This window comes from Thamnophis elegans, chromosome 3, assembly GCF_009769535.1.
Source record: "Thamnophis elegans isolate rThaEle1 chromosome 3, rThaEle1.pri, whole genome shotgun sequence".
NCBI classification, from domain to species: Eukaryota; Metazoa; Chordata; class Lepidosauria; order Squamata; family Colubridae; genus Thamnophis; species Thamnophis elegans.
The window spans coordinates 132,181,168-132,205,031 of record NC_045543.1 but is presented as its reverse complement, the minus strand read 5'-3'; the positions used below and the strand labels follow the sequence as shown (position 1 = coordinate 132,205,031).

At 43.7% G+C, this 23,864-nt stretch overlaps 1 protein-coding gene across 2 annotated transcripts; it reads left to right on the top strand.

Annotated features, from left to right (window-relative positions):
• The first annotated feature begins 318 nt into the window (after positions 1–318).
• On the top strand, positions 319–23,097 carry SEC11C (SEC11 homolog C, signal peptidase complex subunit). 2 transcript variants are annotated; one of them, XM_032214495.1, is made up of 8 exons: positions 320–604; positions 3,669–3,754; positions 5,744–5,793; positions 15,186–15,295; positions 16,858–17,007; positions 18,610–18,729; positions 21,112–21,169; positions 22,219–23,097. In XM_032214495.1, exons 3-8 carry the CDS (start codon positions 5,752–5,754, stop codon positions 22,270–22,272), a joined length of 534 nt encoding a protein of 177 aa, XP_032070386.1. In that variant the 5' UTR covers positions 320–604; positions 3,669–3,754; positions 5,744–5,751; the 3' UTR covers positions 22,273–23,097. The 2 variants fall into 2 exon arrangements, with proteins under 2 accessions (XP_032070387.1, XP_032070386.1); XM_032214496.1 differs by lacking the exon at positions 3,669–3,754 and having other exon boundaries at positions 319–604.
• The last annotated feature ends 767 nt before the right edge of the window (positions 23,098–23,864 follow it).

Sequence of the window (23,864 nt, the reverse complement as noted above, 5' to 3'; positions counted from 1 at the left end):
TTCTTCTTCTTTTCTCCAATCAACGATGTACACGGGTAGGAGAACCTCACAAACAGTTAGCTGCCCTCCCAATAGCCCGGTAGAAGAATTCGAATTAACATCCCCGCAATCAGTTCAGAAAGGTTTCTCATTCGTTCCTTTTCCATCAGACTTCTGTGACGGTTTTTTTAAAAAATCGTACCTCACCGCTCTGAGGACATTAGCAAAGGATAATAGTTCAGGCAATAGAGTAAGACACCAAAATGGAAAATGGGAAGGCCGGCCTTGGGCTTCCCGTTGCATTCTGGGACGGGTAGTTCCCCGAAGCTTCAGCGCTCATCATGGGGGGGCGCGAGTGCGCCGGAGAGGAGACTACAACTCCCAGGTGCCTGCTAGGCCCAAACTGTGGCTCTGAGCAGCCCCAGGGAATGGGACTAGGCTTTGAGAGGCGCGGAAGGCGGCAAGCGCGACGTCCGCGGCGGTGGCACCTGCTCGACCGCGGCTGGCTGGATCAGAAGGCGGGGAAGCGGGGCTGGCGCCGTCTTGGTTAGGGGCACCGAGTAGAAGTTCCGACCCTAGGTTGCCTTCCCTTGTTGCAGGTGGAGGAGGAGGAAGGGGGAGAAAGGTGAGCGGAGCAGGTGGCTGGCTGGGGATGGTGAAGGGTCGGGGGTGCTTTGAGCCGGGATGGTGATGGTGGTGGTGGGAGATCTGCCTCCTTTTGCGGGAAGCCTGGTCTGAGCTCTCCTTGGTTGTCCTGCCCAAACTCAACCTGCCTTAGGTGGGAGTCTTTGGGACGGGATGGGCAGCGGTCCATGGGATATTTGGCTGGGGGTACAGATGCAGACAGGGGCGCCAAGAGGATTATTAAGGGCTGGAACAAGACTAGCCCCTTCACCTACACCTGGACCCTTAAGTCAATAACGTCCTAATTGTAGATTTACAATGCACAGCGTTTCTGAGCTCCAGATTTTTGAGATGACGTTTCATAACCATTCATAAACTGAAATGAAATATAAAATCCATTCATAAACGAAATAGAACCAAACAAACTTAAAGAAATGAAATTAAAATTTAATAAATTACATCAACAACGGTTCACCGAGTTTCAGATGAATAAAGGTTATGTCAAACAAGGCTGCAAGGCGGCTTTACTATACCTACGAAGTATGGAGTATGAAGCATACGTATATCCAATATTGTTTTTCTTTTGAAAAAAGTGGTTTTGTAAAAATTTAAAAAATGTTCTCGTTCATGGGCCCCCTTTGAGCTCCATGGGCCCTGGAACAATGCACCATCTGCACCTCCCTCTCCTCAGGCCTGGATACAGATACAAATTAACAGAGTTGGAAGGGACCTTATAGGTCATCTAGTCCCACCCCCCACCCAAGCAGGAGATCCTACACCATTTTTTTTTGACAGAAGGCAGTCCAGTCCCTTCTTGAGAGCTTCCAGGGATAAAGCTCCCACAACTTCCGAAGGCAACTTCTGTTCCATCGGGGTTGATTGCTCTCCTTGTCAGAAAAATTCTCCTTATTTCCAGGTTGAATCTCTCCTCGATCAGTTTCCATCCATTATTCCTTAAAAAAAAAATGAACAATTTTCTTCATTTTGCAACACAATTTCAATCTTTACAATGTTCCGACATCGGTATATCTAATATGTACATACAAGTTATTTACATTATCTTTCCTTTTATGTGCGTATCTATTTTATACAGTATACTATTATTATAATTACATCAATATATATATATATATCACCTCTCAATTTACTTTAATTTTCATGATCTTTATTTCTATTCTCCAACCAATTATACCATGTGTCCGAAATCAAATAGTATTCCGTTTCTCCTCTCTCTTTTATTGCCATTGTTAGCTAATCCATCTCCACACATTCTAACACTTTTTTTAAAAATCACCATTCCATCAGAGGGGATGCTCCCATTATTCCTTGTCTGGCCTTCAGGTGCCTTGGAAAATAGCTTGACCCCTTCCTCTCTGTGGTAGCCCCTAAATATTGGAAGACTACTCTCATGTCTCCCCTAGTCTTTCTCTTCACTAGACTAGCCATGCCCAGTTCCTGCAACTGTCCATCATGTTTTAGCCTCCAGTCCCCTAAACTTCCTGGGATGATGGGAAGCTAGTGGGTATGGAGCCCTTGGTGCTTCCCGAGCTGGGTGGATGTGCTTGCGGACATTGCATTGCCAGCAAAGGTGTGCTTAATTCCAATGTGGCACTGAAGTGAGTTCTACCCTAAAGAAGTTTCTTGGATGAGAAGCGAAACGTCTGCAAAGAAAAAAACCAGAAAGTCCAGTTGCCTCTTGGAAAAAAAAGCACCTTTGGGTCTACGCCAGTGGATCACCCCTGATAACTAGGGGTTTTTCTGGTGCTTTCCCTCCCCTCCAACCTGCTCAGCATCCTGGTTTGGATGTTGCTGCTGAACATCAGGTGGGCTTACAATAAGACCATCCTCATATGTTGACTTGATTGCGTAGGAAAAGCCTGGCCTGGCATGGTCCCAGAAGTTCTTGGGAGCAAACCAGGGGTGAAATTCAGGTTCTGGAGAACCGGTAGCGGAAATTTTGAGTAGTTCAGAGAACCGGCAAATACCACCTCTGGCTCACCCCAGAGTGGGGAGGGAATGGAGATTTTGCAGTATCCTTCCCCTGCCACACCCACCAAGCCACACCCACAGAACGGGTAGTAAAAAAAAAATTGAATTTCATCACTGGAGCAAACTACAAAAAACTTTCCAAAAAAAGCTTATTATAATAAAATTCAAAAGATATATGTACATTTATTTTTTTAAATGCAATTCAGTTGACTTATTTTTCACAGGGACGTGAAAGACTCTGCATTAAATGATACCACGTAAAAATTCAGTAACCAAAATAAAACCCATGTGATGTGTCATCACTGTGCCTTTGAAGGCTGTGTAAATGGGGTTTCATCTCCATACTGATCTGTCTGAATTTCGAGCTTCCGTGAATTCCCTGGCCTTTGTGGATTTGGCTTGATGAAATGACCTAGTAGGGTAATGAAATGTCTGCAAGTTGGCAGCTCAGCTCAGAGAGCACCAAGATCTCCACAATTCAACTCTGAGCTCTACAGATATTCTCTTCTGTTGAAACTAGTAGGTGGAGTCCTGATAGACTCACTCTGGGCGTGACCCGTCAAAACCGCGCTCGACTGAGCCGCGCCCGATTAAACCGCGTAGCTGACGTCATCAACAGGGCAACAACAGCCAGCGCGGAGAAAGAAGGGCGCTTTAAATAGCGCTTTGAAAGCAAGCCGATTCAACTTAAGGTAAGGGTTAGGTTTAGGGTTAGGGTTAGGGTTAGGTTAAGGGTTAGGGTTAGGGTTAGGTTTAGGGTTACGTTAAGGGTTAGGATTAGGTTTAGGGTTAGGTTAAGGGTTAGGTTTAGGGTTAGGTTTAGGATTAGGTTTAGGGGGGTTAGGTTTAGGTTTAGGGGTTAATTTTAGGTTTAGGGTTTACAGCGTGCTTCTCTCTCCGCGCTGTTGTCGCCCTGTTGATGACGTCAGCTACGCGGTTTAGTCGGACGCGGTTTAGTCGAGCGCGGATGTGTGGTGGAACCACTCTGGGAACCATGGCAGCTCACTGAAGCAGGTGATTGAATTGACTGAATATTTGCTTTGTACAAGGGACTTACTCATACCTTTCTCAAACAGGTGGGGCACCTGGCCCCATCCCACAGAGCACGGTGAAGGAAGCAACAATTCTATAGACATCTATCAGGAATTTTAAAGAAATTAGGGTAAGGATTCTCCTTTTCAAAATTTCAGGAATCTCCAGACTCCTCTTACTGGCATGTTCATTAAGTTTTGAATCTTTTCTTGAGTTTCTTGTAACCCAGATGAAGCTGTCATTTAGTTATTAATTTTTTTGCCCACCAAATGGAGAGAGAATGTGAGAAAAGCTACTAAACTATTTTCCCTTTTGTTGATTGTTCTCCCCCTTTTTTTTTCCAGTCTCCTTTGCAAACTTTCACACAGGTTTTCTACAACATGCTATACCACAAAAAAAAACCTCAATAAAGGTTAACCTTCCAGCTATGGAAGTTAAAGAGATCGTTGGTCTAACCACCAAATAAAATGCATTGTGTAAACCCAGCCATAGTGTTCAGTGCTGAGAACCTGCAAGATCTGACTGGGTGCAAAAAAACCGAACTACGTTCTATTGTGGTTTGCTTATGGCAAGTTGTGAATTCAGCCAGTTAGCATCTGTTCAGTAACGGATTAAGCAAGCCTTCCTGTGTAAACTTCCTCGCAGTCTATACGTGAACGCCATTAGTATTTGTATCTGTTACATCAGACACCACACTTAAGTTGTGTAATCTATAGGAAGCCTGGTATGGTTGATTGTGAGATGCAATTCATTAAAAAGATTCAGGTATGTATTAACTGGGCATTTTAGATATGCAGTTGCATTTATTTTACAACCATTGGCATTAAATTCATTCCACTATCTGAGGTCTTGGAAACCATGATTCTGATTTCTGCAGCTTTTTCCTGGCTGCTTGGCTTTATGTCAGAAAAAGTTGCTAATTTCTGAGTCTGTGTGTATCCATAACTTTGTTTTAGCATATGTTGCAAAGGCAGCAGTTGCCTTCTGGTTGAGGTCCTTCTGCCACATGTACCTCTTATTAAAAATGTTTCCATGCAACAAATTTGGGAAACAACTGAAGAGCTGGTGGCAATTAAAATAATACTGGGATATGCCACTGTGGCCTCCCGTGGGGTAAACTAAAGTGACTTCATATATCCATTAAAAAAAGTATGTGTCAAAGCTGAATATCTGATTTTAGGCTCTTTATAGTGATTGCTTCCACACCATGAAATGTACTTCCATTCAGAAGAGCATTACAATTTGTCCCTGTTCTCCTTCCTCTTGCGAAGAGTTAATATGCACATTTTTAGCCAGAGTATTAATAAAGCTTGTTATATGAGCACAAAGTATTACTTATTGTTCACAGTGGTATGTGTTAATGGCCAAAAGTACTGCTGTAAAAATCTTTCTCCAGTCTGGCCCCTTATAGATTGGTGGCCATTAACTATTGAATAATTCTGTACTTAGCATGGCCAGAGTTCTTTAACTGACAGGGTCTGCAACATATTTTCCCTGCCTGACCCAGTGGGATGATTAATATAATGGGGCAAAGATGGTTCTGCAGATAACCTGGCCCAGTTGCCATGTAGGGTTTAGTAAGTCACAACCAACACCTCACTTTAGATCCAGAAGCAAACTGGTACCCAGTGCAGTCCACTCCCTGAACACCTCCACAGGGCTTCCACCATGCTTGGTATCCAACTGGGAACAAATTAAAGCAATTTTATCTTCCAGATGCACAAACAATTCCGTTGCACAGCCCTGTAGATGGGCCTTCCCCTTCCCAAGAAGACTCTGGTTAACCCCTAACTGGGTGACACTCTGTGGATTCACTAAGAGCAAAGAAGTGTTGACTGGAACTTTATGATATAGGAAATACATCTGTAGGGCAGCAGCTTGGAAGAAACTACTGTAACAAATAAGGCTATGTACAGCTTAATCTAAAAATAATAAAATAGGTGGAGTGGAATAATACTGAGCAATTTCTACCAACACAGTCGATAACTGTTGGCCAACTCTCGTACCCTGTGTATTACAATTTGGCTTGGCACCACCCGTTGATTGTGTGAGAAACCTCTTAGCATGTTCACACTCCTTCCAGTTTAAGAATAAGGTCTTTTGTTTTCTTTCCTTATAGCTCTCAAAATGGATATTTTTGGAGACCTGCGGCGAATGAACAAACGCCAGGTAAAAGTGGAGTACAGTTTGTTTTGTTCTGTCGGCTTGTGAGAAATGACTGAGCTGGTTTGTATCCACAGTCTGAATTGATTTAGTGAAATCGATGTCTTATACAGGTGGTCTCTGCTTTATGACCATTCGTTCAGCAATTATTTGATGTTACAATGGTGCTGAACAAATGGCATTTATACCCAGTCCTCAAAGTTACAGCTGTTGGACTGCCCCTGTGGTCACATGATCAGAATTCAGGCAGTTGGCAGCCCACCTGCATTTACGACCACAGGGTATTCTTTAACAATCCCCACCTACGTAGCTTCCCTCATATCTTCGCTTTAGATCAGAGAAGGGAAACTGTGGCCCTTGTATGACTTGTGGACTTCAACTCCCAGAATTCCTGAGTCAGCATGGCTGGGTCAGGAATTCTGGGAGTTGAAGTTCACAAATCATAAAAGGGCCATTGTTCCTCACCCCTGCTTTTTGGCCCTTTTGCCCTCCACAACCTTTGCCACCCTGTGCTCTGACACCCGGATGACCTTTGCCATCCTGTTGCTTCCACTGTTGATGAGACACACGAGCCCTTCCTGAAGCAGTGGCATGGAAGAAGGAAAGAAAGTCTTGTGCGGCCTCACAAAGAGCCAAGCTGGGCAGGTCTCAGGAGCAAGAAAATGGTGAAGATCAGCTGTGGGCTGTGGAGGGCGGGGTGAGGAGGGCAGCTGCCGCTGGGGCTTCGAGCTGCAACGCTGGACTTTATGGTGCTAAGGTGGGCTGAGGCCGCTGCAGCTTTGTGCCTCAGGGCTGGGCTGGATTGGAGTGACTGCAGCTTCATAAAGTGCCAGGTTGGGTAGTCTCATCAGCAATGGGAGGAAGAAGAAGGTGAAGATGAGTTGTGGGTGATGGCCAGCAGAACGTAGGGCAGCTTGCACATCTTCCTGTTTGTGGCAACAGCCATCTCCAATCTGGCTACACTTGCACCAAGCCATTACAGCCGACCACAGGACTGCTTGTGAGCCACCCATGACTTTTAACTTTTTACCATCTACCCCATTGACTTTTAACTTCCTGCCATCTTCCCCATTGACTTTGCTCATTGGAAGCCATCAGAAAGTTGCAATGAGATCCCTGCTTAATGAGCCATGATACAGGTCATTAAGCAATAACAGAGTCTACTGGGATTTCCATCACTAAGCACTGAGGTCATGTGGCATGCTTCCCAACCGCATCGCTTAGTGACGGAAGATCCAATCTCAATTATCACTGTTAACCCAGGACTACCTTTGAAACATGTACACCTTGAAATTGGCAGCCTTGGCCAGAAAGACTTCTATATTTTTTTAAAAAAAATTAAGAGCTATTATTTTTCAGTCAGAAGTACAAGTATTGTAGATTTGGTTAGTTTTAGTGCTGGGCAAAGCATGTAGAAGCAAAAAAAAATAACCCTCCCTGGAGCATTAAAACATCTTTTTTTTGGAAGATGCATTATAATTGTAAGCTATACTAGGAAAGTGTTTCCATGTGTTAGCAATTTTACCTGCTGAATCTTTCAGATGTTGAACTTCCTTTTGGCATATGTTGTGTCATTTTTGTTCCTTCAAGTGGGATGAGAGGCAGAAAGAAAGGTTGCCCTATATAAATCTTGATGTCCTGAAACAGAAAACCTGCAAATTGAAAAAGATCAGATTTTGGATGCTTCGAGAATCCCTTCCCCACCCCCACTCTCCCATATTTGCAGTCTATATCCTATGTTGTTTGCCTTTTTATTTAAAAAAAAACACTTGTCTTTTCATGTAAATGACAGCAAAAACAATTTAAATCTGGTATTTCTCAAACTTGGCAACTTCAAGAACTCCCAGTAGCATTCACAGGGCTGAGTGCAAAGGTGAGACGGTAGAAGCCGCGTTATGACATGAGGACATGCATCACAGTACTGCATCTGCTATCTTGCTTTTTTTGACTCTAAGCAGATGCTGGTATCTTGTGCCAAAGCTGGAGGAAAATACATCCACTTTCATTATTTTCCTTCCCCCTGACTATCTCTAAAAGATTGAATGACCTTACATTAGATCAAAGTAGGCAGGCTGCGGACTTCGTGCCTTCCCCGGGCACATGCACACAGCTTCCGGAACATCCTGAAATCAGCCCTGTTTTGGGCAACACAGATTTCCACTTAAAGTTCATAAGCTAGTGAGCCTGAGGTTTGCCCTTTGTTTATATGCAGTAGCTTGTCCTGCCAGTGTTGGTGGGGAAGTGGTTTTCTCCTCGATAAGATAGTGTTTTCTGCTTGATTGTTTGTTTGTGTGATAGCTTCTTGATTAGGGTAATTGTTTGCTCTCTTTTTGTCTAATCTCTGCTTATCTGGGTGTTAGCTGCTGAAGAGAATGTGCTCTGATCTTTTTGTTTACTTCTTAACCTTTTTATTGTCTCTCTTGAATGATGTGTAAATATGGTTTATCTCAATGTGTCTATTGATGGCTGATTTGTCTGAGTGATAAGCTTCCAGGAATTCCCTAGTGTTTTGGCTGCTTATTCACCCATGGCGATTCAAGGCGGCTTACGGAATAAAAACCACATTTAAAACAATAAAAACTTAACAAAAAGAATCAAATGAATTAATATAGTACAGTACAACAAAATCACCCAATGACAGCAGATCACATTAGCCATTTAATGGGCCCCATCCCGCTCTGGGTTCCCCAGGCCTGCGGGCAGAACCAGGTCTTCAGGGCCTTCTGGGACTGTATTAGAGTGGGGGCCATTCTAATCTCTAGGGAAATGATGTTCCAGAGAGAGGGAGCCACCACGGAGAAGGCCCTTCTTCTGGGTCCCATCGGGTGTATCTCCCTTGGGGATAGGACCCGCAACATTCCCTGCCTCCCTGCTCTGATGGGTCGGGTAGATGTAACCAGCAAGAGACGGTCCCTCAGATAATCTGGTCCCAAGCCATTGAAGGGCTTTAAAAGTGACAACCAGCACCTTGAATTGCAATTTACCTTGGGATGTGGTGGCTCAGTGGCTAAGACGCTGAGCTTGTCAATCAGAAAGGTTGGCAACTCGGTGGTTGGAATCCCTAGTGCTTACTTGTCCCAGCTTCTGCCAACCTAGCAGTTCACAAGCATGCAAAAATGCAAGTAGAAAAATAGGAATCACCTTTGATGGGAAGGTAACAGTGTTCTGTGCTCCTTCGGTGTTTAGTCATGCCAGCTACATGACCACGGAGACGTCTTCGGACAGCGCTGGCTCTTTGGCTTTGAACCGGAGATGAGCACCATCCTCTAGAGTTCAGAATGTATGTGCAAGGAGAACCTTTACTTTCTGGCCTCTAGGATGTTCACAGTTTCCCAGTTGAAACTATGGTTAAATCTGTCCGTGTGCTATGAAATTAAGGAATTTTCATTGTGGCTTCTGACTGCTAATTGGCATTCATGGATGAGCTCTGCTAGTCTTCTGTTTGTCCTACATAGCAGCTGTTATGATCCTTCTAATTTATGATGATTTCTGTTCTTTTTCTTCTTGTCAACCGAGTCTTTTGGTTTACCCAAAACATTTGGCTGGGGGGGGGGGGGAAGCAGGGGCTTGACTTGTGTGCTATGGTGATGGTTGCAGTTGTACATGTAGTCCTCCACTTATGACCATGATTGAGCCCAACATTTCTGTTGCTAAGTGAGACATTTGCTAACTCAGTTTTGCCTCACTATACCACCTTTCTTGCCACAGTTGTTAAGTGAATGGCTGCAGTTGTTAAGTTGGTAACATGCTTGTCAGGTGGATCAGACTTCCCCATTGACTTTGCTTGTCAAAAGATCACAAAAGGGATCACGTGACCCCGGGACACTGCAACCGTCATAAATATGAATCTGTTGCCCACGTGTCTGAATGTTGATCACATGACCATGGGGATGCTGTAATGGTTGTGAGTCAGAGGTGGTATTCAGCAGGTTCTGACCAGTTCTGGAGAACTGAAATTTTGAGTAGTTTGGAGAACCGGTAAATACCACCTCTGGCTGGCCTCGCCCCCATCTATTCTCTGCCTCCTGAGTCCCAGCTGATCAGGAGGAAATGGGGATTTTGCAGTAACCTTCCCCTGGCACGCCCACCAAGCCACGCCCACAGAACCGGTAGTAAAAAAATTTGAATCCCACCACCATGCTTGTCAAAGCATCCCCATGGTCATGTGATCAAAAACCAGATGCTTGGCAACTGGCATCTACTGCCTTACAATGAAAATGCTGGTTGCAATTGTGGTCATAACTTGAGAACTACCAGTATCTAGAAAATTCCATGGTGTTGTGAAAAATCTTCCGTCTTCTGAATATTTCCTTGGCTTTGCTATTGGTTGTTACTGAGTGTCATGTGGGTCCTACCAAGCTATAAAGTTTGAGAAAACAAATTGTGATGATGCTTTGGTAACATTCACAGAATTTTTTTTACTGAGCTGTGGGTATGCACACCGATTATGTTCACAATGACCATGGGGATGCTGTAATGGTTGTGAGTCAGAGGTGGTTTTCAGCAGGTTCTGACCAGTTCTGGAGAACCAGTAGTGGAAGTTTTGAGTAGTTCGGAGAACCAGTAAATACCACCTCTGACTGGCCCCACCCCCTATCTATTCTCTGCCTCCCGAGTCCCAGCTGATCGGGAGGAAATCGGGATTTTGCAGTAACCTTCCCCTGCTATGCCCACCAAGCCACACTCACCAAGCCATAATATGCCCACCAAGCCATGCCCACAGAACTGGTAGTAAATTTTTTTGAATCCCATCACTGTTGTGAGTGTGAAAAAATTGTTTTTGTAACTTTGAACGGCCACTAAATGAATTGTTGTAAATTGAGGACTACCTGTACAATATATCTTCAAACAAACCATCGAGTTCAGAGAGCACCAAGAACTCCTCCCCTGAGCTACATGTATAATTTCTGTTGGTAATTAAGTAGTGTGAATAAAGCACTTCTAATTGTAGTACTTCTAACCCTACAAAGGTCTCTGTCATGCCAGGAAGCTAGTTCTGGTGAGGATTGTGAACCTGTTGATAAGAGCCATAGTGAAGGTTCGAACCCCTGAGCTCCAGTTACGTGTCCCAGCTTCTGCCAACCTAACAGTTCGAAAGCGTGTAAAAATGAAGGTAGAAAAATAGGGACCACCTTTGGTGGGAAGGTAACAGCGTTCTGTGCACCTTTGGCGTTTAATCATGCCAGCCACATGACCACGGAGACGTCTTCAGACAGTGCTGGCTCTTCGGCTTTGAAATGGAAATGAGCACCACCCCCTAGAGTTGGGAACGAATAGCACATATGTGCGAGGGGAACCTTTACTTTTAAGAGCCAATGTGGCGCAGTGGTTAGAGGGCAGTACTGCAGGCTACTTCTGCTGACTGCCGGCTGACTGCAATTTGGCAGTTTGAATCTCACCAGGTTCAAGGTTGACTCAGCCTTCCATTCTTCCAAGGTGGGTAAAATGAGGACCCAGATTGTTGGGGGAAATAGGCTGACTCTGTAAACCGCTTAGGGAGGGCTGTAAAGCACTGTGAAGCAGCATATAAGTCTAAGTCCTATTGTAAATCAATGGGTCTGCTTTAGTTTTCTGCTGGGTTAGTACCGGGAGGCAATACATCTGTTTCCCTTATTAGCATTTTTTTTAAACAAATGGAAAACTGGGCCACCTCTTGGCATGGAGCTTTGCAGTGCTACCCCATTCAGACAAGAAAGGCTTAATGTCATGTTTTTCCCATGTGTTGATCTACTTCGTGGCTCTCCAGCTGCTGTGCTGTTTTTCTTGTTGACCAGTTTTTGATTGCCCTACTTCACCCGCATACCTGCCATACTGTTGCCTTCATTACACAAATGCAGAGTCATGGGAAGAGTGACTATTCTGAGGAAAGAAACAGGTGCCGATTGAATGTAAAGATTGTAAAAAATCTGTTTATGTCTCTGTTCTTCCTGAAACACTTTGTCACTCAACCCCTTGCTCTTTGTTCTGTTGAGGCAGTCAGGTGTAACTGCTTAAAGCACGTGAAAGATGCTGAGCTTGTCAGCTGGAAAGCTGAGAGCCCATGTTCAAGACCCGAGCATCGTGTGATGGGGCGAGCCCCTGTTACTTGCCCCAGCTCCTGCCCACCTAGCAGTTTAAAAGCATGCAAATGCCAGTATCAACCCTGAAGCAAACCTGGCTGGGGTCATCTTTGAGGCTTCAGGGTTGCCGCTAGATGGGAGGGAGAGGGAAATAGTTAACTGGGGTTTTGCAGTCAAAACAAAAGGTTTTCCTGTGGGAACCAAGGTCATTCCAACAAGTGGTTGGGACTCGTTCCCTCTAATTTTTTTTCAGTGTGAGCGGAAAAGTATAGTGTTTGAGCTGCACAGTTTCATGCCTGAGCACCTAAGAGAGCAACAGTTTGAACTGCTGTCACGTCTGCTGGACATTTGCGCAACATTCTAAGCGTCAAGCGCCGATTGCGAGCGAGGTTTCAGCCTGAGGAATGCCAGGCATGAAAAGTGCCACTCAAACACTATATTTTTCCGCTCACCCTGAAAACAAAAGGCTCTCTGCTCAGCTTTTAGATTGTTAGACTGGCTAGAGAGAGACATGGCACCAACAGCCTGGGTCCTGGCATTTTGCAGGCAACCTGTCCTCTCACATTCCTTTGGAATGCAACCCATCACATTTGAATTAGATTTTGCCAATTATCCTATTAAAAGATAATGCTATTATTCTAAAATATGACTAACTCAATATTAAAAACTGTAAATATTTAATGCTGATAAATAATAGCAGTAATTATTATTTAGTATGATTAAAATCAGTATTGATATATCAATATAATATCTATCAAAATTGACAATAAACTAAAATAACAATACAAATATATAATGTGGAATATAAATGTAATAAATATAATATATAAATGCAACATAAATGTAATAAAATAATTTATCATGAAACTCTCCCCCTTTAAAGTAGTAAGATCAATTAAATAGTCTAGCAAGTTTGGACAATATGCTATATGTTATGTTACTTAAGAATATATATATACCTCAGAATCAGATACAACATCCACATCATTTCCAACTGAGTCAATAAAATCATATGCCATGCCAAAACTATTTTAAATAAAGATATGAAATTAATCAAGTATTGCATTTATTTTTCAAAATGAATGTACAATTTTTTTTATTATTTAAGTTTTGTACCCTATCTTTTCTAACTAACGTTAACTTTAAAAAGATGTTACATCAGACTACAATACAAGTAATTAAATGAAGACTAAAATAAGTGTTTTGGCATATTGAGCTTTTTATATTTCTTTCTTATATTTCTTCCTTAGTTGAGAACTTGCTCCTCAGCTTACTTACGCATTAACTGTTTGTTGCTTTTATGGTTTATTCATTCACTGCTCCATCTTCAGTTTCTTTCACAGGGGGCAGGGCTTCCTTCCTTCCTTCCTTCCTTCCTTCCTTCCTTCCTTCCTTCCCTCCACTCCTTTGGCCACCAATTTTGATCCAATTCGCAATTCGAATACTTTTTCTACCACCATCTCATCAAGCGGAATCACACACACACACACACACACACACACACACACACACACACACACGTTCTTGGGGGGGTGTTGAATTACTCCGCCTCACAGCAAAGACGCGGCACAAAGTCAGCGCAGCATGTGTTCGGCCCCCGCTTACGCCGAATCAAATCCGCGGCCGGCGGGAGTCGGGACCAGGGGGTTGCATTGCAAAGCCGCCAGTCCTCTTGCTTTTTCTCCTTCTTTGCCGGTGAAGCCGGCAAAGCTCCCGCTGGTGCCCCCGCCCATGGCAGCGGCGGTGGTGCCTCCCCCTCCGCTCGGAGCACTTCAGCTGGGCTCTGGGTTACCCCTGCCGCCGCCTCCACCTCCGCCGCTTTCATACTAGCTCCCGCGGCCTCATGGCTCCTCAAAAGCACGGCAGAGGAGGAAGGGGGAGGGATAACGCGGGGGTCAGCTCAGGTGCTCCGCGTGGAGGGAGAGGCACCACTGCCACGGGCGGCTCATCAAAACAAGTCTGGGAGGTCCTTTGCGGGCGGCCAGTTCTAGCCGCCTGCAAAGGACTTCCCCACGTTTGCTTTGGTAGAAATCTCTGCGCGGCAGTTAGAAACCGCTGCGCTGGGGTTTCTTGCCACATGCGCGGCCGCGCAGCCGCGCACCTTAGAGGGAACAGTGGTTGGGAGAGTAGGAGCGAAGTAGCTAAGTAACCGGCCAACACCTCTATTGGACCATGTGACTGATGACTTGGGGAAAGGGGAAAACCTTTCTCCTTAATTAGGTGAAAACCGAAGGGAACTTTCAGAGTCGATTTTCACCAGTTGGGCCAATATGATGTATCCGATAAAATTGTTCTTTGAGGAATTGACCTGCCTCAGAGTTCTGCTTCCTATGGGTGCATTATAGTCAGTAGATAAATAGGTACCACTTCAGTGGGAATGTAACCGCATTCTGTGCACCTCGGCATATAGTCATGCTGACCACACAACCATGGAAAATTCTTCAGACAAGGTTGTCTCCCTTGGCTAAGAAATTGAGATTAGCACCACTTCCTAGAGCTGAGATGGCGAACCTATGGCACAGACGTCACACGAAATACTCTCTGCGGGCACGTGAGCCGTCACCCCAGCTCAGATCCCCTGCGCATGCACCTCCCACTGGCCAGATGATTTTTGAGTCTCTGAGACGCATGCGCATGCACAAGGAGGAGTTTCATATGCGCATGATTGGGAGGTGGGAAAACCCCGTTTTTGGTCCCAGGGGGCTTCAGGGAGGCCTGCTAGGCCCAAAACAGGGTGCAGGGGAGGTGTCATGCATGGGGCAGGGGGGAGCTCAGGGGGCCGCGTGCACATGCGCAGGGGGGGGTGTCGCATGCACATTGCATTATGAGTGTGGGCACACATGCTTTCGGCACGCGAGGACAAAAAGTTAGCCATCACTTGAGTCAGACATGACTGGACTTGGGAAGCCAAATATCTATAAACAATGCAGTTTTTTTCTGATCAATTCTAATTATGATTTTTGCAAAAAACATGGTCTTTTGACTTATAGAGCCATTAGAAAGCTGAAAGGGTAAAACACCAGATAAAACAAGCTTCCCTGTTCTTAAAGCCCATTTACATCTACTGGATCTACTTTTCATATCCAAGTTAATGTTCTTTAATATGTTAGTTGAAGTTCCTTTATTTAAAGTTATTAAGGTCTTTTGTTGGTGTTGTGTGGGTGAAAATTAAATTTGTGCCTAATATTTAAATTTGGAGATGTTCAGCGGTGCATCCTATAAAATCCGAAAACGAGTACAGAGGCTCTTGAAATAATAACAGCGACAATGGTGATTATCTGATCAAAGACCCTATACATGAGATTTGTTCTTTTCATTTTGCTCTTCCTTTTCTTGTAGCTCTATTACCAAGTTTTAAATTTTGCCATGATCGTGTCTTCGGCCCTAATGATATGGAAAGGCCTTATTGTTATCACCGGGAGCGAGAGTCCAATTGTAGTTGTGCTCAGGTACGTCTCTTTATGAAGAATTTGTTTGCTGGGGTAGTTTTGTCTCCTTCCTGTCCCAAATTGGGAACAGGGAAAGAGAGAGTGACTGGGAGGTTGCGATTTTTATAACCCTCATTGCTTTAGTATGTCCCCTTATTTTTAGTAAATTCCATCTAGGATAAGCTGTGTTATGTAATTTGACTAGGTTATAGTAAGCTAGCTATTCCATTTTGATGATCTTCCTTTCTGGTGGTAGTATATAAGTAGCCTTATTAATCAACAATACATGTGTGTTCTTTTATACACCATGATGGCAGACTGAGAGCATGGGTGATTCTTGATTTAGATTCCTACACCATAATTTACACATTTTAAAAGTAAGTATTAATTGGATTTTCGAACTTAGTTGCTTTTCTGCAGATATTTCATTACAAGCCTGGATGACATCATCATTGATATTGGTTGAAAGTGACCAAACTGAGAGAACACTCAAGGACCCAACAGTTTAATCCAGTTCTACATGTATTCCCTACTACTGAAATAAGCAGTTATTGAACTTTTCCTATAATGATACTATGACGTTGGGCTCCTATAGGTAAACATTTTAGGGGGACGCGATGGCTCATCAGTTAAAGACACTGAGGTTGTCAGCTGAAAGCTGACAGCCCAGGTTCAAGGCCCAAGCACCGTGCCCCAATTCCTGCCCACCTAGCAGCTTGAAAGCATGAAAATGCGAGTACATAAATAGGTATCACTTGGATGGGAAGGTAACAGCGTTCTGTGCACCTCGCAGGGGTGGGTTCTGGCAGCCACTATTGCCGATTCGCTCATGAGCATGTAGCGTGCATGCTTGATGCGCTCTGTGTGTGCATGAGCAGTACAATCACAATTGTTTTGCACATGTGCAGAAGCCAAAAACAAGAAAATCGGTTCACGGGGCATGGTGGGCCTGGGTCGCTGCATTTTCCCATGACCCAGGCTGCCAAATCACTACCAGTTCAGCCGAACCGGTCCAAACCAGTAGGAACCTACCACTAGCGCCTCGGCATATAATCATCCCGGCCACATAACCACTGAAGTGACTTTGAACTATGCTGGCTAAAAAACAGAGATGAGCACTGTTTCCGAGAGTTGGAAATGACTGGACAAAGAAAACCTTTAGATTAAAGCTTACAAAATTTCTTTGTTGAGATAGTTTGATTAATTTAAATCTATTGTGGGGAAACATTTGAAACATTTTAGACCTTGTAACACAAAACCACATGAAATATCCCGTGCTTATTTATTTTTGGTTAATCATTATGTTAATTGTAATGAGTGGTGCGGTGGCCTAGAGGTGGAGCTCTCGCCTCACAATCAGGAGGTTGTGAGTTCGATCCTAGGTAGAGACAGATATTTCTCTCTCTGGGCACAATGAGTATATATTTGCTGAATATAACTCTGCATTGGTGACAGGAAGGGCATTTGGCCAGTAAATGGTCAGCTCCTTTCAGAAGCCCAGACTCCACCCCGCAAGGGATTGTGGAGTCATTAAAAGATGATGATTGTGTCAATTGTAAAAATCCTTCTCTTCTCTTTTCTAGTGGTAGTATGGAACCCGCCTTCCACAGAGGAGATCTCTTGTTCTTGACAAATTTCCGAGATGACCCCATCAGGGCCGGAGAAATAGTGGTTTTCAAAGTCGAAGGAAGAGATATCCCAATCGTGCACAGAGTGATCAAAGTTCACGAAAAGTAATGGAGGTCACACAAAATACAGTCGATAAAAACAGTTTAGAGAAAGGGCCTGTGTTGGGTAGCAGAGGGTTTTCAGAGTTGGATTCCAATTAGTGGGTGGCGTTAAGATGAAGAAATGAGCAGAATCGGGACAAAAATGAATTCTTTGTTTAGTTTAGGTAACTCTGGGTGGCTTACAATATTAAAAAAAATAAAACTACGGGAATAAAATACTACAAAAATACTAAAAATGCAAAATACACTAGCTAAAAGATGGGAAGGAGTAGGATGAGCAAGGGTAGGACGCAGGATCTGATGTTAATCTATCAGCCACCTCCGACATGAAGCTCCTTCTTTGGAGTCCCAAGCCAACTGGCAGAGTTACCGTATTTTTCGGAGTATAAGACGCACCTTTTTCCCTCAAAAAAGAGTGTGTCTTATACACTGAATATAGCATTTTTTGCCTCCCGAAACCCCGCCCCTTCACCAAAATAACCACGCCCCCTTCACAGTGCATAGCTTTTAGGAGGCTTTCAGAGAGCTCCTGGGGGCTGGGGAGGGTAGAAATGAGCAAAAGACGGGCCGTTTTTTGCTCAATTTTGCCCCCACCCCAGGAGAGCTTTATAAGCTGCCTAAAGGCTATCTATGCCCTTTTTTCGACAAAAATGGGGCCGTTTTTTGCTCGTTTTGCCCCATATGCCATCCCCCAGGAGCCTCTACAAGCCTCCTAAAGGCTATTCATGCCCTTTTTTTGAAAAAAAGAGCCCGTTTTTGCAAAAAATGGGCCGTTTTGGGGAGGTTTGCAGAGTGCAAAAACTTTTTTTTTTAATTTGCCTCTTCAAAACCTTGGTGTGCCTTATACTCTGAAAAATACGGTAAGTCTTTAGGTTCTTACAGAAGGTCAGCAGGGTTTGAGGGCAAGAATGAATGTTGAATTCATTGGAATTTAACCCAAAGCAACTGGGCTTTCTGGTTTTTCTTTGAAGACATTTTGCTTCTCATCCAAAAAGCTTCTTCAGCTCTGACTGGGAATGGAAGGATTAAAGGACTGGATGGTGGGAACATTAATTCCCCACTGTCAAAGTTACAGTGGCACTGAAAAAAGTGACTTACGACCATTTTCCACAGTTACGACTTTTGCAGCATCCCCATGATCACGTGATCAAATTTCTGACGTCCCAGGGTCATGTGATCCTCTTTTGCCATCATCTGAACAAGAAAGTCAATGGGGAAGCCAGATTCATTTAACAACCGAGTTGCTACCTTATCAACTGCAGTGATTCACTTAACGAAGGTGTCTAGAAAGTTAGTAAAATGGGGCAAAAACTCACTTAACAAATGTCTCACATAGCAACCGAAACCCTGGGCTCAATTGTAGTTGTAAGTTGTAAGACTACCTGTAAGACTACCTGTAATGGGCACTGGAGAGAGCCAAATACTTGTTTAGTTATGATAGCAGGAGTCCTAAAACACCTGGACATTTATTAAAATACAGGAAGGACAATATGTACCTATTGCTATCTTATCACTTGATCCTACCTTCGGGTGGTTTGGAAGCCGTTTCAAAGATTCCTATCAACAAGGCACTAATCCGTTCCCTGTCCTGTTGCTTGCTTGCAGGGAAAATGGCAACATCAAATTTTTGACCAAGGGCGATAATAATGAAGTCGATGACAGAGGTTTGTACAAAGAAGGACAGAACTGGCTAGAAAAGAAGGATGTCGTAGGCAGAGCACGAGGGTAAGTAGATTTGGGATTATGCAAACAGCCTCTCTTGTGAATGCCGGAATATCAGTGACTTACGCAAATGGCATTCTCTCCTTGTCTTTCCCCTGCTAGCATCGTGATCTGATTTGGAAAATACATTTATTTCAGGATGAGTCACCAGAGGCTCCGGGGCCACATACGTACAATCCTCAACATTATTTTGAAGAGCACTGGGAGTCGGGTGAAATGTTACTGGTTTGGGCCAGTTGCCCTGAACTGGTAGTAAAAAATGCTACCGTTCCCCCGAACCGCTAATATAGACAATCAGCTGTGCCAGGCGATCCTTGGAAGTTTTTTAAAACTTTTTTTAGCCTTTTTTTTTTACTACCTGTGTGACAATTAGCTGTGCCTGATTGTCTGTGAGGTTTCTGCTTGTTGCAGGGGCCATTTTGTGTGAGTCCAGCTGCTTATGCATTGTGCGCGAGTCAGTTGTGCAGCCACACCCACCCAGTCACATGACCACTAAGCCATGCCCACCAAGCCACGCCCACAGAACTGGTAGGGAAACTTTTTGAATTTCACCACTGCCGAGAGTCCCTTTTGACAACAAGGATTGTCTGAAAATTGGTAGCATTTTGAACTGGAACTACCTCTCAGCCTAACTTTGGTTTAAATCACGGGTGTCCAACTCACCACGTCATATTGGCATCATGTGATATCGTGATGTTTTCCCCCTTCGCGGAGCTGGGGTGGGCATGGCCCACCCGTGACCCATCCAGCCCATAGGCCGCCAGTTTGACACTCCTGGTTTAAATTATTATTTGGATGTCTACAGCAAGTAACAGTACTTCTAGATGAAAAAGAGTTAGGAAATCCAAGAAGTGAAGTCTCAATTGGGAAGTTAAAACAAATCCAACAGTCTCCAGTCTGTTTCCAAACATAGATAGATAGATGATAGATAGATAGATAGATAGATAGATAGATAGATAGATAGATAGATAGAGATAGATAGATAGATAGATAGATAGATAGATAGATAGACAGACAGACAGACAGACAGACAGACAAATAATACTGTATATATACTGTATATGTACACTGTATATATTTGGGCACGTCCAGGAGTTCCCAGAAGTCATGTCTAGCTTGAGGGAGAATTATAGCAAGTAGCAGCACCTTCCAGATCTTGGCAGATCTTCAAAAAGTTCATCTGCTTCAAATCTGTTTGGCACTTGGGAGAAGATAATGAGGAAATAGGAAGGGGCTTCTAAATGCAGTTTGCAGGGGCATATTGGCAAAAAAAATATCTGGTGTAACAAAATGGTGAATTAAGATGGGCCTTGGCTGGATTCAACAGGGCTAGTAATACAGTCTTATGGGTAGTCCTCAAATTGCAACCTGCCTGTAATGGAGCCTGTTACAGTTGTAAATTGTGATGGTCATAATATGGATCTTCACATTACCAGATTAACAGAGTTGGAAGGAACCTTGCAGATCATCTTGCCATCCCCCCACCCAAGCAGGAGACCCTATACCCAGGATGGCGAACCTATGGCACGTGTGCCACAGGTGGCATGCGGTGGCATTTCTTAGGGCACACGAGGCATTTCCCTGTCAGCTCCAGCGTGCATATGCGTGCTGGCCACCTGATTTTGGCCTTTATTTTCGGCAGGTTGTTTTGCTCTCCGGAGGCTTTAGGGAAGCCTCCTGAATCCCCCGGGAGGCGAAAAACAACCCAACGCACAAACCGGAAGTTCAGAAACAGACTTCCGGTTTGCGCATTGGGCCAAGATGAAAAAGGTTTGGCATCACTGCCCTACACCATTTCTGACAGATGGCAGTCCAATCTCTTCTCAAAAGCTTCCAGTGATGAAGCTCCCACAACTTCCAAAGGCAACTTCTGTTCCATGGGTTGATTGTTCTCACTGTCAGAAAGTTCCTCCTTATTTCTAGGTTGAATCTCTCCTTGGTCACTTTCCATCCATTATTCCTTGTCTGGCCTTCAGGTGCTCTTTTCCCCCTGACAGTTATTAAGCAAATCACCATGTTGCTAAGCGAACACTACAGTTGTTAAGCAAACCCTGCAGTCATTAAGCATCATACCGTTTGTAAGTCAAGGACTAACTGTGGCTTCATGGAGGCAACAGCATTTGTAGCTTTCATTGTTTTAAGAGATTTATTAAAGAAATATTTTTAGCTTGTGTATTTTTTAAACTCTTCGTGATTATGTGTTACCATAGTACTATATATTATATTTAATAGTTGCAACCTTGATACCATTCATACGGAGAGACAGGCTGGAGATTCAGTTGCTAACATATTAAATCAATAATGCCTGACATTTACTGTTCACCAATTTTTAGTCAATAACTGTATTGATTAATAAGCCAACTATCTTTAATTTCTCTTAATTAGGTTTTTGCCATACGTTGGAATGGTGACCATAATCATGAATGATTATCCAAAATTTAAGGTGGGTGCAGATTTAGCTGAGAATCTAATAAAATGATTTTTATATTTAGAATGAACATTGTTGTTTAGACAAGAAGAGAAAATATTATCTAATAAGTTTTGTCCTCTTGATTCACATTTACCATTCACATAGTTTCCTCTTTTGGGCTGAGAATTATGGGAGTCATATTTTCAACCCCTCTGGAGGGACCAAAAGGGATGCTAGGAGTCAGGCTGTATATTAATTTAATAATTAAACAAATAGATTTGAGGAGGACGTAGCCAGTTTTGCACATTGTCAGCAATTTGAAGCTAGTTTACTGAAGGGGGTGTGAGAGTCAGTAGCTCATTGAGGATGTAAAAGATGTGGATTGGAGAGGATGCACAAGAATGCAGGGTGCACAAGAGGTGCTGCGTAGGTTGAAGAAAGTCTGGGAGGGTGCACCAATATGCAAGGAGAAACATGGGAGGTGGTGCCAGGGTGTGTGTGAGAGGCACTACACGGATTGGGAGAAATTTGTGTCACACATAAGTTGGGGCGGTGGGTGGGAGGTGCAGATCATGGGAAGTGTGAGGACATGCCTAAGAGACACTGGTGGTCAGAGGCGGGGTTTGTGAGATGCTTGTGAGGGTCGTAGAGGATATGATGGAGTTATAAGAGGCACAGATCAGGGAGGGTGCATGGGACATGTGGCATGGGTAGACAATGGTGCCAGGAGTGTACAAGAGGTGTCATGCAGGTCAGAGATGGTATATAAAAGGAAAAAGTTGTGGAGGGTACAGGAGGGCGCACAAGCGGCACTGTGCAGATCAGGGACGTTGCGTGGGGATAGAGAGCAAGTCAGGGTGTGTATGAATGATTAAGCATGGCATAAGTGTAGGACGATGGGACTAGATGGGGGAGACCAGTGATTTGCTACTTCTCCGCTGGCTTCCCCAATCGACTTTCTGGAGAAGCCAGCAGGAAAAGTTGCAAATCGCGTTCCTCAAAAACAGATTTTGTTTATGAGATTTGTTATGAAACGTGGTGCCCACACGCAGTAATGTTCCATGTGTTTGCTTTTTTCACAGTATGCTCTCTTAGCTGTCATGGGGGCATATGTACTTCTGAAACGGGAATCATAAAAGAATCTGGAATTGCCTCGGACAACTTGTCAGCATAATTATATGAAGAGATACTAATATATTTGAAACGTCCCCTTGTCTGCAGATAATTTTATGTGACATGTACAAACCATATTTTATTTTGTTTTGTTCCTCTTCATGTTACAATCTTAACTGTGGGCAGCCCAGTTGCCTTCATTGAGTCACGTAATTTTTTTATTATGTCCATCTTCCCCAACCCGGTTCAACTCCCCAAATTTCAGCCAAAAATGTCTCGTGGACATCTTGGGTGGAGATTACATCAATTATATAAAGGCAAGATTCTCCTGGCTGGTTTGTTAGCAAATAATTGTTTTAATTTCTACTATGTGTTTACTTTTTGTCATTGGTGACAAAAATGGATCTGCTTATTTTGAAAATATTTTGGAGAATAGTTTCATAGCCGTGAATCTTGACTACACTGAGAATTCTAGTTTTTATTACACCTTCCATGCAAGGAACCTCTTGATCCAATTTGTACCCACCTTCAAATTATTCCCATCTCCCACCCACCCCCACTTGGGCAGCAGTTCAAACAGTTACTGATGATTTGTTAAAAATTCCCTTCTTGCAAATGATTTCACAAAAACAGACAAATGCTTCTAACAAAGAATTGAAAACTGTAGTTTGGATTAAAGTTGTAAGATACACCTTTCTGTAAGAGTGGTGTTCTTCTAGTTGCATTGCTTCACCAAACCAGCTTGAAAGTCAAGACCCACAATGACATCTTCTGAGTTTAGTGCCTTGCACTTATACAGGTAGTCCTTGCTTAACAAAACTAATTGGGACTGGCAACTCTGCCACTAAGTAACACAGTTGAAAGCATGGCATTACATGACTATGCCAACTTAACCAATGGCAGTTGTGCCATTTGTTAAGCAAATCTTACGCAGTCCTCAAGCAATGACATCACATGATTGCCATTTTCAACTTCCTGCTGGCTTCCCCATTGACTTTGTCAGAAGCCAGCCATGAAGGTTGAAAATGGCAATCAAGTGGCTGTGAGATGCTGCAATATAATTGGGAGAAGTTTGTCAAGTCCCTAAAACATGATCATGTGACTGTGGGAATACTGTTACAGATGGAACTTTGAGGACTGGTCTTAAGTCTCCTTGTTCAGCATCGCTGTAACTTACAATACAATACAATAGCAGAGCTGAAAGGGACCTTGGAGGTTTTCTAGTCCAACCCCTGCCTAGGCAGGAAACCCTATACCGTTTCAGACAAATGGCTATCCAACATCTTCTTAAAGACTTCCAGTGTTGGGGCGTTCACAACTTCTGGAGGCAAGCTGTTCCACTGATTAATTGTTCTAACTGTCAGGAATTTCTCCTCAGTTCTAAGTTGCTTCTCTTCTTGATTAGTTTCCACCCATTGCTTCTTGTTCTACCCTCATGTGCCTTGGAGAATAGTTTGACTCCCTCTTCTTTGTGGCAACCCCTGAGATATTGAACCCTGCTATCATGTCTCCCCTAGTCCTTCTTTTCATTAAACTAGATAGCCAATTCCTGCAACCATTCTTCATATGTTTTAGTCTCCAGTCCCCTAATCATCTTTGTTGCTCTTCTCTGCAC

Excerpts from the sequence above, each read along its gene's own strand:
- SEC11C (XM_032214496.1), top strand. The coding sequence starts at position 5,752 with ATGGATATTTTTGGAGACCTGCGGCGAATGAACAAACGCCAG. Across the intron at positions 5,794-15,185 it reads GGCGAATGAACAAACGCCAG|CTCTATTACCAAGTTTTAAA; the intron begins GTAAAAGTGGAG and ends CTTTTCTTGTAG. Across the intron at positions 15,296-16,857 it reads CCAATTGTAGTTGTGCTCAG|TGGTAGTATGGAACCCGCCT; the intron begins GTACGTCTCTTT and ends TCTCTTTTCTAG.